The sequence below is a fragment of the Diadema antillarum genome, unplaced genomic scaffold (genome assembly GCF_040938485.1).
Source record: "Diadema antillarum isolate AM-2024a unplaced genomic scaffold, OU_Dant_1.0 seq00000297_RagTag, whole genome shotgun sequence".
NCBI classification, from domain to species: domain Eukaryota; kingdom Metazoa; phylum Echinodermata; class Echinoidea; order Diadematoida; family Diadematidae; genus Diadema; species Diadema antillarum.
The window spans coordinates 2,397,991-2,414,935 of NW_027271320.1; the positions used below are offsets into that span (position 1 = coordinate 2,397,991).

A 16,945-nucleotide genomic window follows, 5' to 3' on the forward strand; every position below is an offset into this window, starting at 1 on the left:
TGCTGGCAACACACTGCTTTCTTGAAATGCTTTGTTGTGGCCGTCCGTTATCTACCAAAGCCTGCACGTTGGAATTCATATCTATATGAATAGTCACCAATAATGTAATATACAAGTAATTTGTTCAGCATTCTAACTTGATTATATTGATTATGAAGCACATTCCTTGTTCACTACCTAAATTCGGCCTGCGCGCTGCCATTGTATTTGCACATTTGGAAACCATTAACCAGCAATGATTATTTACCCATTGATGCATAAGTGAATAATAATGTAAGATGAATTTAATGAAATGAAAAAAAAAAAGTAGATATAAGCAACTGGATTTTACTGTGGTCTTTTCGTACACTGAAAAGAAAGGGAAAGAAAACAAAAACACTTAAGGTGTCACTGTTAAGTTGAGTAACTATCCTAGAAAAGTTCAGCAGCAGCTGTCGATGTGCACACTTTACTGTCGTCGAGAGATAACCAAAATGTGGTTGCTGATCGCACTGATAGGCAGGTTGTCGCTATCATATATCAAACTAAACAGATATGAAAGTAAAGATCACTGGACTTACCCATCTCCTCCTCGTCCATAGTGTAATGTCCGTCCAGTAGGTTTTTGTGTTTCTGCCACTCCAGGCTGGGTAATGCCATGTGTTCCTTGATTTCGTCGTCGAAGAGAGGAAGGCCCCAGATCCGTACCTTCGAAAAGTGTTTTGGGACAATCACTCATCACATTACAGAAACGCTACCTGTTTACGCCTTTAGTGTGAAATAGAATCAAGTCCCTGACACATGATGGATGCATGCTCAAGGCAAGGGAATAGAAAAAAAAAAAAATCATTAACGGAAATTATTAATTCCTCTTCATTCACGGGATCAAACATTATTGAAATATCCATCGGGGAAATCAAAAGTTACTCTTGGTGACAGGGCATTTTTGTACGCTGCACCAAAATTATGGAATAATCTCCCTTTGTTTGTAAGACAAGCAGAATTACAATTAATGAGTTTAAGGCCAGGTTAAAAAGTCATCTTTTGAAGTAATGCATTTTCTGTTTGAATCTCTTGTACGCATGTCATTTTGTAATGCGCAGTAGAGTATATCATTATAGTAGTTGAACAATATAAATGTCCTTTATTATTATTATTATTATTATTATTATTATTATTATTATTATTATTATTATTTAATGTGCCTAAAAGCAATCTCAAGGTGTTTGTACATGACAGACGTGTTCATCATGGGATATCACATAGTTACTTTCAACAACGAATTTTGATTTTCCAAACGGCTCATCACTTTTTTATTTCCTTTTTTGTGCAAGCATATCACCTTCTCAAAAATGGTTGGACAAAGAATGAAAAATGTTTCATACGACATCCGAATGATCTAAGTGAAAATGAAATTTTGGATTTGAAAACAATCAACATTAAAATTCGTGTTTTATCAGATCCGTTTCGATGATATCTTATGCAGAACAAAGGACATTGTATACATAAATACAGCATGGAAGCATAAGTGAAATCCGCTTTACCTCGTCCACAGTCCCTTGAAAAAAGAATCCGGCAAGGTTTCTTCCTAAATGCATTTCAGTATCCGTTTCCTAGACAACAGATGATTAAAACGCAAAAACGAAGGGAGCATAAATCAAACAACGTTTCTTAAAGGGTGTGTACAGTTCTGGTCGAGGTGAGGATTTAGCTTTTAGCATTTTGCGAGATATTCAGAAACCACTCTATGAGATGTCAAAGAGCATGCAATTCTAAGGGGTATCAAAAGTTTATTTGATGAAAATCGGTTTTGAAGTGGCCGAGATATCTAAAAACAAGGTGAAACAAAGAGATCCTAATAAAGTTGGGGCATGTAGTCTTTTATTATTATCACTTTTTTGGATATCTCAGCCATTTTAAAACCAATTTTCATCAAATAAATGTTGAATCCTTCTTAGAATTACATGCTCTTTCATATTTCATAACAGGTTTCTAATTATCTCACTTAGGAATGTAAAAACCATGAATCTCCTCCTCAACCAATACTGTACAGCCCCTTTAAACTGAATTTTCTGTTATTTTCATGGAAGCAACCAAGGAGAAAATGTACTTTAGAAGCACAGAAAAATAATGATATTGAAATACACACCGAAGACATTAACCCTCAGCCTGGCACCTTTGTGTCTTTACCATAGGCATATGTGCGTGAAATGTGTACACATTTGACATTACCACCTCGACGGTTAACACATTATCAAGATTACGGACAGGCTCAGAGTCTTTAGAAATGATGAAAGCGTAATCCCACATTCAATCCCGTGCTTGAAAGCATTGTATTATTGGTACAATAGTTTAAGAGTTACGTGTCAAATGGTATGGAATGCTCGGCAAAATGGGTGTATCAAACGATACCGTCGATCCTAACAGAACTTTTATAGAACGTGAAGAGACATGTGTCAGTCATATTTTATTTTCACCTGAGAGGTTAAAAAGGAGAAAATACAAAAAAAAAGAAACTATGTGAGCTTACCCAAGTATATGTCTCAATATTAGAGAGTGTGGCTTCTTTAGTCCCATTGACAAACAAGGACAGCGTAGAATCTGACAAAAATTGGGAAAAGGGAAAACAAATTGCATTTTATCATAGAAAATTTTGTTCCGTCTTTACACAATATGTAGGGAATACATGATACCAGCTGTTGTTTGAAATAATAACTCCTAAACCACGTTTTTATTAAGATAATAAAGCGGAACGACTATGTCGTCCTTTGCCAAAACTTCAGAAAGTATGATAAATACGTACGGAAATGATGCTTTAATTATCTCTTGAATTTGTTACTGCAAAAAAAACAAGAAAGATTGATAAATAACCAAAGAAAAAGGTTCATGATAGCATTACGTCCATTCTGTGCGCTTTCCAAGATAATTATCAAAGCCACGGAGAAGGATATGCTCAGTAAAGCCTTCGTAGCATTCGTATCGTTGCTTTTTCTAAGAGTTAAAGAAAATAACAAACGGACAAATGAGCTCAGAAAGGGATGAGCAAACACATGATAAAATACCCCGCCATACAACAACCCCTTATACTTGTTTGTGTTTATTCAAAATTGTGTGTGTGTGTGTGTGTTTCTGTGTTAGAAATAAAGGCAAAAATGCCCCACCCTGTACGTCAAGTCGAACGGCCACGTGGGCCCAGCTTCCACCAATCAGAGGATTTGTTGTAGAAGTTATGTTGAATGATCCGTATTTACCTCGAAGATATCTGCATTGAAGTGACCAGGGAAACCGCGTGACTGAAATTCCACATTAGCGTTAGCGAATTCAGATAAAGTGATGAAAAACACACACAAAACACCCCCACTCACACCTACACCCACACCCAAACCCACACACACACACACACACACACACATACATACAAAGCACAGCAGTCACTAACAATTACCAATTGTCAGTAACTTTGTTTCTTTTAGTTTGAAAGAAAATAACAAGCCTGCTATACATGTACTACTATTATACTGCAGTACAAAAGTATAACAGTGATGATGATAATGATGATAACAATAGTCATTATAATAATAATAGTGATAGTAATGATAACAATAATAACAACTTGTTTTGATGCGTCGTAACTTTGTCGCTTCCATGGCAACGTACCCATCTTGTATGACGACCAAGATGCTATCATCCGCTGCAGCGAAGATTGGAAGAGGAGAGGAAGGGTAGTTCTCCTCCAGGAAACACCAAGTTTCCAGCGTGTAGCTACCAGTGATGCCCAGCCGCTGAATGGAGGGGAGGGTTACGTAATCATCCACCCCATCGAATTTCAAAGCCATGTTGAGTCTGTAAAAGGAGACTAGATCTGTCAACTCCACTGTAAATGCAAATGCGTACTTATAACTTTCTTTTCGTTTTCCTTTATGTACTTTTCTTACTAGTTAATTTCACCTATTAATGTTTATCACATTTTACTAACGAGAAAAAAAAATCATAACAATCAGCGCATAAAGACAATCATGTCATCTAAAAGTAGAAAATTAAGAAAGAACAAATAGGGGAAAAAGCATTAACAAAATCAAGCGTAGAACAATAAAGCAAACATAACAAATAAAACAAAAATGAACAAAGGTTTAGGCGAGGAACGTTGAAAATTGAAAACAAAAATGATAGACGGTGAACCCAAAAGAAAACGAGAAAAATAACAAAAGAAAGGGAAATTGAGAAAGGAAGAAAAGTGGAAGAGAGAATGATATTTCCATAAAAGCACGAGGAACTTAAAAACATCATCAAGGGAATGTGGGGCATGGAAAGAGGATACAGTAATGATTAACAATGATCGACGATGATGGAAACAATTAAATGGAAAGTAGTCACGCTGTCATTGATACTAATGCAATGAATCTTGATAAGCAATAGAGATTATGGAAATAGTGTATGTGTGTGTGTGTGTGTGTGTGTGTGTGTGTGTGTGTGTGCTTTTAATGACCACCAACACCTCCACCACCAGCTTTATCGCAATTATTACCATCGTCATCAGTTTTAGAAGTGGATTAAACAGACCTGTCAGCGCATTTGTATTGCATATTTGAGAAGATGACATTCGGTTGGTCGTAGACGAAGACTCCAAGATGACCACCGAGGAAGGTGGAATCAAATAAATCACCAGTGTCCGTCAAGATTCTCCCTTTGGACTGTATGACCAGTCTGTTTAAAACATCGAAATCATTAAACATCATCGTCATTAGCATATTTATCGTCATCTTCATTTTTAAATGTGCCACAATCACTATTGCTGTCAGCTTAATCATCAGTGTCAACATGACTTTCGTCATTAATATAGGAGTATGATTATCTCCATGACCATGGTTATCACTACGATCACCGTCATCATCTTCATAACTGTAATCACAATTGACATTGACATTATCATCTTCACTATTAACTTTATTTTAATCATTAATATCGTCATTATAATGGACTCCATTATGATCATGTCATTGCCATCATCATCACTATCTACCTCATTAGCTTCGTTACCATGGTTACCCTCATCATTGTCATCATCATCATCATCGTCATTAGCTATACCATCATCATTATAAGCATTATGATATGTCATTATATTCGCAACCACTATAATCATTTATCATTATCATCATTATCAGTACCGGTAAAATTATCACTACACCATCTCAAAATAATCATGCATCTGTGTTTATAATTATGGTTATTATCATTATCCTCATTTTCACGGTCATCGATTTCGTCATCGCCAACATTGTCATCATCTTCATTAATATCTCAATTGCCATCATTCCTCCCACCTGATGAGGCCAATTGATGGCCTGAAAGTGAGTTGCCATAGATACGCAGTCCTGTGCTGCCATCCCTGCATCAGCGGGTCGTGCCAGATGAGCTCCACCTCATCGTTGGTTGTGTAGGAGTGCCACAGGGCGTTGGCCAGCGCGGACCCAGGCCCGGTGGATGAGTGCACTTTCTTCAAGTGTAAGGGATTAGGGGAGGAAACATAATAAATAAACAAGATTTTGTATCTTCCCACACTCTACGCACAGAAGAAAATAAAATAGGCCTTTCGAATAGAATATGAAAATGTAAGATGTGAAAGGATAATTTTCACTATATGCCAAATCTATAACATCGATTCATTTTGAGAGCAACAGAGACAAAAGGCATAATGCCTCTAAATGTTATTTCAATCTAACAGTGACACTCTATTCATTACCGTGAGAATGATAACGGTCTAATCACTAAAAGGGTGGATTATAGCACGACATTATTATGCCAATCAATACCATGTCTACACTTCCTTAAACACGTCAGTAGAAAATATTTCGCCGAACCGATAAGGAAACACGTTCTCATCCTGTTTCCTATGCCGCCACTAAAACCATAGATTGGATACATCACGCCATCACATTTGAATTACTCACGGCTGCACATTTGTTACCATCTCCTTTCTTTCATTCAGCCATCATACCTTAATCTGCAGCCCCTTGATGCCAGCAACATATGTGTCCCTGTTAAGGTTGCTGTGCCTCCACATTGCGACGTAAAATTTCCTGTTGCTCTGGTAACCAAATACTAAACCGATGTAGCTCCCACCCTCGTCTCCATTGACGAACGTTGTGCAGCGAAAGTCCACCGGTCCAAAGGTGTCGCGCCCGATCAGCATTACTGGGGATGAGGTTGAGCTTGGTTGTGATAACTGAACTTCTTTGCCCTACGGAAAACAAACAAACTAACTAACAAACAAACAAAACCACACACGATTGTTGTAACAAATGAAATGACAAAATAATAAGAATATCATAGCTGAAACGTGTGGGTTTAAAACATAACATAGTTGGAGAAAATAGAACACACTGTCGAAAATAGAAGAAAAAAAGCCTTGTGGATCATGTTGGCACAATTTTGCAAAGAATCGTTGGGACGTCAATAGAGATGAAGTGAATATAATCATATAGTCTGGTAGGAATGGGGGGTCCCCATGCACCCCCCGAACACATTTTTTTAACTTACTTTTTTGTAACCCTTAGGGTGTCTAGTTAATGAATTTTTTTGTTCCCAAGAAAAAATCGTGTCCCATGGGGGTCATTGGCGGCCATCTTGGCAGTCATCTTGGATTTTCAGGGAAAATCATTATTTTCCATAACTTTTGAACTACACAGCATAAAACTATAAATAAAGCATTTCTTCAGGGTAAACATGACACGAGGAATCGATTGCAATGGGTATTTACATGATTAAAGCAAGTTTGAAACAAGAAAAGCCTAAAAAAATGCAAATTTCGGTGTCATTTTCACCGAAAAATACCTAAATAGTTTAACTTTTACATTACATAACATACAGGGACAAATAAAACAGTACTTCAGAATTAATACGGCATGAGGAATCGTTTGAGATAGTTACTTACATGATTAAAGCAAGTTCCATACAATAAAAGTCCAAAAATGCGAGGAAAACCAGTGTTGATTACTTTAGAAATATTCCCCAGTAGTCCATATACATATACATGAAAATCTAATACCTCCTAAGAGTGAACTCACCACTTTTTCTTAACAGTCTGGTAGGAATGGGGGGGGGGGGTCACATGCACCCTCCTTTTTGTATCCCTTAGGGGGTCTATTTGATTTTTTTTTTGTTTCCAAGTAAAAATCGAGTCACATGGGGGTCATTGGCAGCCATCTTGGATTTGCAAGGGAAATCATTAATTTCTATAACTTTTGAACTTTCCAAAATACAAGGACAAATAAATAATTTCTCCTAGGTAAATGTGGCATGACGAATCGATTTAGCTGGTTATTTACATGATTAAAACAAGTATGATACATGAAAAATCCAAACATGCGAAAAAAAAAGTGTCGTTTACTCTGGAAATTGCCCAAATAGTCCACATACATACATGACAATTATATACCTCATATGATTGACTAACCGCTAAAGTCTTAATAGTCTTGTAGGAATGGGGGATCCTCATGCACCCTCATTTTTTGTATCCCTTTTAGGGTGTCTATTTGATGATTTTTTTTTTTTTTTGTTTCCAAGTGAAAATCGTGTCGGGGGGGGGGGAGACATTGGCGGCCATTTTTGATTGAGAGAAAAATCAGTAAATTCTATAACTTTTGAACTTCACAACATACAGGAATATATATACAATTTCTTCAGGGTAACTGTGTCATGAGAAATCGATTGAGATGGTTAAAATACAAAAATTAAGTGTCATTTACACTGTAGAGTACCCAAAATCCGTATACATACATGACAAACTACTTCACAAAAGTGACTTAGCACTTTGTCTTTAGACCATAGCTCAAAAGCATGCAACATGCAACTCCAAGCATTTTGACGCCTCACCTGTTGAAATCAAATGAAAAATGTAAGCAAGATGGCAATTCATATGCAGATTCAATTCAATTCAATTCAAACTTTATTTCATTTTTTCGAAAAGAAGGACATAAACATTTCACTTTCTTTGGTAACAGAGAATAAGGTTACATATAATCAAAACAAAGGAAAATTGAGAAAACATAATTGTCAAACCGTGAGATAACAAATATGTTGCAATGAAAATTGACTGAAGTGATATAAACGATATAACATTACACAAAATATCGAAAAATGAGGGACCCACTAAAAAGGCAATGCTTGTAGAATGTGAGCCCCTCAGGTACAGAATGTCAATAGAATTGAACTGATGCAAAGAGGGGAAATTTTTGAGAATAAAGTCAGATAAAAAAGTCTCGAAGAACAATAAACAGACAGAGTAACAGACACACACATACACAGGCGAATGAACATTAAACGAGACTGGGACGACAACACTTATAAAGGAGGACTAAAATACAAGGCAGAACGAGACAAGGCTGACATAATAGAAAGACAATACAACGGACAGAAAGGCAAAACAAATCCAGCGATCCTCGACAGAACTACATGTATATCGAAAAAATAATGAGATGCGTGGAAAGGATACGGAAAAATGGAAAAATAGAAAGATAAGATGCGGAAGTAATACAAATAGAATCGAATTTACTCTGTACGTGTCACGGGACAACAAGGACGAGAAAAATGCTTGACAGTGTATTATTGGGAATCGGAATTCTTCGAAAAGAAATTAAAAGATACCCCTAAAAAAGCAGATCAAAAGAGGTGAACAAACAAATTTTGATCACAACATGTGAAAGTGACTAATCGACAAAATTCAAACCTAAAATGTAATTGAACGCTTTTTGTGCCATCCATCTTCTATTTCATTTAATTTTATATTTGAAGAGTTTTAGTAATGGTATTTTCATAAAAGAAATCACTGTGCCAAAATGCTCTGTCGGTGTCACCAATTTAGGTGCCAGTATGTTATCATTAAAACGTATTTAAGATTAACACTGATTAAGTTAAAAATGGTTCATTCAAACGTATTTGTTTAAAGCCTTCCTGTTTGAAAATAAACATATGAATTTCACTTGACAGCCAGAAATCCACTCCCTCTCTCTCTCTCTCTCTCTCTCTCTCTCTCTCTATATATATATATATATATATATAGGCCCCTATGTTTATATTTATATATAAAGTATGGACTTAACGTATATCGAAAAAAGTTACACAATATGACTTTACTTTGTCTAAAGTATTCTGAATTCTCATCCTGTGCAATCATACAAACCACAGATGTGGTAAGTGATATGTTAGCTTTTGGTTTTACACTTCTGTAATTTCCAGTCATCATCAAAACGATCATTGCAATCGATGTCTGGCTCCTCCTCTTCATCCTCCTCCATCTACGCAGTAACTTTGTGAAGCAAGTCAATGAGGGAAGTGGGAAGGATAGGGCCGCTTGATCACATCGAATCCATGATACCGAAGGTTGTCTTTTGCCACCTTTGTCCAGGATCAAAGAGGTAGCGCACCAGAAGATTGGCTAGTCAGATCGCTTGAAGATGTCAAGGTGGTACACGTGGTTCAGATATTGAAAGTGTGAAATAAGGTTGCCTCTGCCAGGTGGGAGCAAGGAGAAATCCACCTTGGTTTTGTCATCTGTTTCAGCATAATGCTGCGAACGCCATTATAATAGACTTCTCCCTGGCCTTGCTGTACATTTTGGGCATGTGAATGCTTCAATGTCATCTGTCACCTCTGGCTGCACAGACCACCCACCACCAAGATTTATGAGGAAAAAACACTCAACTTGGCATACTGTAAAGTCATATTCTAAGATTTCCGTAGTGTTTATTATGATAATCAATACTGAGCAACTTATCAGATTTCAGTATACACACTGTACTTGTAAAAAATCATGATATCAAACAACTCTCACCTGAATGCTATGTGGCATGTGGGGTGGCTTTGTAGATTCTTTAGGGGTCCAACTTTTCCCAACCTAAATGCTATGTGGCATGTGGGGTAGCTTTGTAGATTCTTTAGGGGTCCAACTTTTCCCAACCTATGAAGGCACTTTAATTGTTACATCTTCCCCGGTAAACACATACAGTTCAAGTATTTTGGTACAGTAATGAGCTCCCGTTAACTCTATATGAAAGATAATTGACATTCACATCCTGGCAATGCGCGACAGTCCATTTATTAAGTACAATACTACATTGTAGAATGGATTAAGCATGGACCAAGGGGATCAAGAAAATGTGTGTCTGGATTCCTCACCAAAGCTACCTTGTTTATACCCAAGCTTAGCAGCGCACTTGAGGTAGAGCACGACCGTCACGGTGGTGTCCGTCTCCTTACACTGGTCAGACAGTCACTCATGGATATCGCACCATTGTCTCCTGGAACACATCATTGTGTAAACAAAAGGAATGTAACAGAAATCACATTCTCTGAAGCTTAAGTGATTCCTGTTACATTCTTTTTGTTCACTCAATTATTCATCCCACGAGACAATAAGCTTTATCCATGAGCTGCTGTAACCAGGAGAAGGACACCAGGGTAGCGCTCTGTCTCGAGTATTCCACTATTAAGGTTGGGTACCAGACACAGACATTTTCTTGATCTTCTTGCACCATGCTTACTCCGTCACCCTCACTATCTTCCTTGATAAATGGACTGTCGAGTATTGCCAGATTGTGAATGTTGGTGAACTGGCATACAGAATCAAAGGGAGCTGGCTACTATACCACAATACTTGGACTACATGTGTTTACAGGGGAAGATGTAACAAGTGCCTTCAAGAGTAGGGGCAAAGTCAGACCCCTAAAGAATCTACAAAGCCACCCATGTATCAAACAGCATCCAAGTGAGAGTATTCTGATATTATAATTTCAGCAATATTTTACTGAAATGTGGTAAATTCTTCAATATTACATACTAATGAACACTCTTGAAATCTTAGAACATGACTTTAAAATGTGCCAATGTTTTATGTACCCCACATAAATCTTGGTGATGGATGGTCTGTAGAGCCAGTAAGAGGTGACAAAAGACATTGGAGCATTCACATGCCTAATGTATGACCATAAGAGCCGGAGAAGTCTATTTACAGCAGCATCATCCAAAGTAGATGATGGGAGAGGGCGAACAAATGACGACAAACTCCAATGTGGATTTCTTCATGCTCCCACCTTGCAGAGACAACCTTATCCCACACATTAAATGTGTGACCCATCGCCTTGCCATCTTAAAGAGAGCTGACCAACCAATCTTCTGATGCTCTGTATATGACCCATTTGAACCTGGACAAGGATGGCAGAAGATAGCCTTTGTTATGATGGAACCAGGCCAGTGTGGTCAAGTGGCCCTATCTTTCCGACTTCCCTCATTGACTTGCTTCAGAAAATTACTAAGGAGATGAAGGAGGATGAAGAAGAGGAGCCAGACATTGATTACAATGATCGTTTTGATGATGACTAGACATTAAAGAAGTGTGAAATGGAAAGCTGATATATCGCATAGCCGCTTCTGTGTTTGTACAGTTACACAGGATGACAATTGAGAATACTTTTAGAAAAGTGAAGTCATATTGTGTTACTTTATTTTTATGCCTCCGCCACGAAGTGGTGCCGGAGGCATTATTTCAATATACGTTAATTCCGTATACTTCATGAAAAGCATATACACACGTCAGAGATGTTAAGATATAATAGATGATGACTGGCGGCGGAGGGAACATACTTGAAATGCTGTTGAGGGAGGTTATATGTGCGGTGCGGTCCTAGGCCTTAATTCTGTCATTTGTTACGTGAACATGTTTTCCCATGGGAGAACATTACAAGAATGTTCGCCCATGGGCAAACATAACGAATGTACCTCCATCACGTGACTGTGTTCAGAAAAACACTAATCGGTATTTGACTAACCCATTTAAAATATCATTTTGTCTTTTGATAACAGCTTGGATATTGTGACTTGTATTAGACAACTTTTAACAAAATTCGAAAGAAAACTTAATTCCAATCAATGTGAACTTGAATTGAATGCATACAGGATGTAATCACAAAAGCGATTCATTTGCAAATATTTCTAAATTAAAGTACCAGTAATCCACATTGATATACAGTCCCTATTCACAGGGTAGATTTCCGGCTATCAAATGAATTTTTTCTCTTTGTTTTCGGACAATAATCTATAAACAAATACATTTGAATGAATTGCTTTTTTTTTTACCTGAGTGTAAGTGGAAACATTTTGACATCTAAATTTTTCAAATCGGCTCAACATTTTGGCACAGTGATTGTTTCCTTACAAATATCCCAACTCAAACTCTTTTTAGATACAAAATGAAACGAAATTGAACGCGCAAAGAGTGTTAAATTTCAGTTCAAGTTTTATCTTTGTCCATTAGTCACTTTCACATGTTGTGATCAACATTATTATCATGTGTAACCTCCTTTGACCACTTATTTTAAGGGTATTTGCATATGAATTACCATAGTGCTTACATTCGTATTCGATTTCACCAAGTGAGGGGTGACAATGCTTGAAATTAATTTTCTCTTCAGATTCTATTTTTGATACCAAACAAGAAAGGCCTATTTGGGCAATGATCTAAAGACAAAGTCGTGAGTCACTTTTGTGAGGTATGCAATTTGCCATGTATGTAGCATGAAATATTTGGGCCATTTCCAGAGTAACAGCACTTAATTTTTCATTTTTTTTGACATTTCTTGTATCAAACTTGCTTTTATCATGTAAATGACAATCTCAATTGATTCCTCATGCTGTGTTTCGTCTGAAGAAATGTTTTATTTGTCCCTGTATGTTGTGTATAGTTCAAAAGTTGAACTATTTGGGTACTTTTTGGTGTAATCGATACAGAATTTTTCATATTTTGGACTTTCCTTGTATCAGACGTTTTTTAATGGTGTAAATAACCATTTCAATCACATTTACCCTGAAGAAATGTTTTATTTTTCCTTGTATGTTTGAAAGTTCAAAAGTTATGGAAATTAATGATTTTCCTTGCAAATCCAAGATGGCCGCCAATGACTCCCATGTGACACGATTTTACTTGGAAACAAATAAAAAATCATGAAATAGACACCCTAAGGGATAGAAAAAGAAGGATGCATGGGACCCCCCTCCCCATATTTCTACCAGACTGTGAAGAAAAAGTGGTTAGTTACTCTTAGAAGGTATGAGATTGTCATGTACATGTATATGGACAACTTTGGAATATTTCTAGAGTAAACAACACTGGTTTTCCTCGCATTTTTGGACTTGTCTTCTATGGAACTTGCTTTAATCATGTAAATAACTATGTCAAACTATTCCTCATGCCGTATCAACTCTGAAGCACTGTTTTATTTGTCCCTGTTTGTTGTGTAATTCAAAAGTTAAACTATTTGGGTATTTTTCGGTGAAAATGACACCGAAATTTGCATATTTTTAGGCTTTTCTTGTTTCAAACTTGCTTTTATCATGTAAATAACCATTGCAATCGATTCCTCGTGTCACGTTTACCCTGAAGAAATGCTTTATTTGTAATTCCATGCTGTGTAGTTCAAAAGTTATGGAAAATAATGATTTTCCCTGAAAATCCAAGATGGCTGCCAAGATGGCCGCCAATGATCCCCATGGGACACGATTTTTTCTTGGGAACAAAAAAATTCACTAACTAGACACCCTAAGGGTTACAAAAAAGTAAGTTAAAAAAATGTGTTCGGGGGGTGCATGGGGACCCCCCGTTCCTACCAGACTAATAGGGAACCTACAAATGAAGAAAATCCGGCACACTGTGACACTCATGAGAGCAATGCTATGGCATTTTTTTTTTTACGTTTAATGGACAGTTTTGTTAATGCCAACGTACACTCACATGACTCTCCCAGTCAGCACAGGGTAAATTTGATTTCATTCAACACAAATGCCTCATCATAATGATATTATCATTTTTGTATTTATGTGACCACAAAAAGACAAAATAAGACAGCTTTTGCAACATTCGTCAAAACGATTCAGATAAGAGATACTTTCGCCTTTACTTACAGAATCAGTGATATCCCATAATGGCTGAGCTTCCATGAACTCAAGGTTGACCGAATAGTACGGATCAAAGGTCGTAATGTAGTATCGATTGCTCTTCTGGCAGATATCGTAGATATCGCTCGTGCCGTCTCCGTCGTAGTCTGTTTCACAATCGTCGCCGATACCATCAGCTTAAAGAGGGGATAATTGCAGTTTTGTTTGTTTGTTTGTTTGTTTGTTTGTATGTTTGCTCTTTTTCGGGGGTGGGGGTTGTTTGTTTGTTTTGTGTGTTTTTTTTTTCTCAAGTAGGTCTACTTGCGGTAAAATACATTTGGTGATAGATTGTCTACTCAAGGAACACATTGTATGCAAAGTGCATAACGATACGCGGTTGGTCAATGCAAGAACGACTAGCAACAAACACATTCGAACTAATTTGTTCACAACCTTCTATCAGCTTTGTGTAAATGTCATTATAGATCATTAATAGTGCCTAGATCTCAACTAGTATGTTGCAAATACACCCCAACCCACCAAAAAGGGTCATTTTTTATTCAGGATATTACAATATCACAGAGTAACTCATCTGTTTTTAAACCTATTCGACACTTAAACTGAACACTCTAGAATAATAATGAAAAAAAAAAAACAAGATAGAAGAAGAACAACTACGCGTTACCATTTATGTCTTCCTGACTTGGGTTGGCATATAGAGGGCAGTTGTCAAGCCCGTTTGGTATTCCGTCACCATCCTTATCATCGTCACATTGGTCGCCTAGCAACAAGGGAAGCAACCATGAAAACATCAGACGATAGAGACAGAGGAAATGTGCAGCCCTGCCGCTGCTTAGTAAAGAGACAAATCACCTTAATTTCTGTAGCATCATTAAAACACTCATTAAGTCACAGAAACGTCAAGATATAGCATACACCCTGAACTCTGAAACTGTGGTTAGACATAACAAATAATCAACACATATTCAAAATGGAAAAAGTTTCCTGCAATTTGCAATGTTTGCGTTCAAGAAAGCTCAGCATAAATTCTGCATTTAATCAAATCAACGGGAAGCTGGATCCGCTCAAAGCCCACTAGCGGCTCAAAAGTCACCGTTGGCTCACTGAGTTTCCTGTTCATATAAATGAGCTGCAGTTCAACAATAATTCTCTTTCATTTCGTGCTGTGATTTTACCTGTCCCATCACCGTCTGTATCAGTCTGATCAGCGTTGGGAATAATTAAACAATTATCTGAGATATCTAGAATGCCGTCACCGTCCCTGCAGTGAAAAAAAAATGTACTTATTATGCTCCCCTATCATTAATTGAAGTGCAAAGTTATTGTATTTGCTTGGTAATATTGTAATATTTCTGTTGAAATTCATTTCAGCCATTACAAGTTTTACGCCAGGTGAGACATGTATGTATTTCTCTATGTCCACATGAGAAAAACATATACACTGTAGTAATTTTACCAACGATCTTATTTGAGCCATTCATGCGAAAGGTTTTGTGGTCATTTATCTGGTGGTAAGCATTTTTTTTTGTTATAATAAAAACAAGGTTATATATGCCGTTATGAGATTATGAAAGAAGGACTGAAAATATGAAAAAGGAGAAAAAGACAAGGAAAATAATATTATATCGGCCGTAATCTGGCAGAACTCCCTAAGTCGATTTTGGTCGATTTTCAGGTTTTGAGTGTTTTGTGTGTTTTTTCTCATGCTCTTTCAAGTGGGCCAAAAAATAAGTTGTGAATCGGTACAGAAAGTTATTTTTAGAAAGTGATTTTGGCAAAATTCATGAGGAGAGAGGGCGATTAATCTGGCAGAACTGCGTAAGTCGAGATTTGAAATGAATTTTCCGATGTTAATCAGGCAGAACTGCGTAAGTCGACTTACGACAACGCTTGGACCAAGGTGTTCCTGCATCCCGCACGGACATGGTATATCTTAACACGCGCGTGTGTGACCTTGGTAGTGACGAACGCGCTGCGCGTTCAGGCTAGCAGTGCCTGCGCCTAGCTAGCTAGCTAGACACGTCGTACGGCTACGTGTATTGTACACGACGACAGTCACGCTAAAGCAATAACCCTCGTTACTCTTGGGGGAAATTGCCACTTTCTTTCCCTTCATAGACTGGCAGGCTTCAAAACAGGTCAATATGCGGTATGCCTTACTATTAAGTTTTGCTACAATCTAGTGTTTTTTAAGCCTAGAGCATTTCTAGATCTAACAAACGTTATAGTTTGCATCTTGTCTGACATCACGCTCCAGTCAACTTTAGGCCTACTTAGTACTGCTGCAGCACTTGTCCATTGTTAGTGTACGTGAAATCAATGTACTGTGCGGTAGCGTAGGTCACGCGAACAACAATATCTGTAATCCATTGACCATAGCTTCTTATTTTATTTTTCATTGTAATAAGCGGTTAGTGGGCTTGGATCTATGGGATTGATCTCGAGAAGTTTAATGAATATCTAGGATACCGTCCATAACGATGGCATTTTCGATCCAATCCTACAGACGTCAGAAATTGACCAATACTAACACTTAAATTACAGTTTACTTTTTAATACCGGTACCGTACCGTACTCCCAGTAGAGTTGTGCAGTAGGGGCCTACTACTAGTAGCATGTTAGACTACTGGGGCCTACCGTTACTTAACTTAGGCTGAATCGCCGGTTATTCTGTCTTTACTCAGTTTTCTATTTTTCTAGATTTGATTTGGCCAGACATTCTTGAAGTCTGTAATATGAAGAATCTAGAATCTACAGGTTAAACGCTAAATTATAAACATTTAGCCCTAGAAATAGACCTGAAACTTAGATTTAGATCTGTGTTCTATACATTACTACTAGTACTACTACTAGACATTATAGGTTATAGACTTTATACACTTACCGTTAGTCATTATAGATAGGCAGGTTAGGCTTTACGTTGTTCTTAGATCTACTGTAACATTAGTACCTGCTAGGCCTAGATCCCCAATAAACAGTCTAGCTGTAACGCTAGATTTAGCCCCTACCTGGATATAGA

General features: G+C 37.4%; 1 protein-coding gene across 1 annotated transcript in view; it reads right to left on the minus strand.

Annotated features, from left to right (window-relative positions):
• The window catches only part of LOC139730191 (uncharacterized), a 70,099-nt gene that overhangs the window by 323 nt on the left and 52,831 nt on the right, over window positions 1-16,945 (minus strand). The window contains exons 39-47 of the mRNA XM_071641086.1: window positions 15,102-15,187; window positions 14,591-14,686; window positions 13,933-14,102; window positions 5,978-6,220; window positions 5,304-5,476; window positions 4,540-4,683; window positions 3,593-3,822; window positions 2,510-2,580; window positions 561-687 (exon numbers count right to left, since the gene is read on the minus strand). Of these exons, the coding sequence (XP_071497187.1) occupies window positions 561-687; window positions 2,510-2,580; window positions 3,593-3,822; window positions 4,540-4,683; window positions 5,304-5,476; window positions 5,978-6,220; window positions 13,933-14,102; window positions 14,591-14,686; window positions 15,102-15,187 (1,340 nt within the window). The remainder of the gene's footprint in view (window positions 1-560; window positions 688-2,509; window positions 2,581-3,592; window positions 3,823-4,539; window positions 4,684-5,303; window positions 5,477-5,977; window positions 6,221-13,932; window positions 14,103-14,590; window positions 14,687-15,101; window positions 15,188-16,945) is intronic.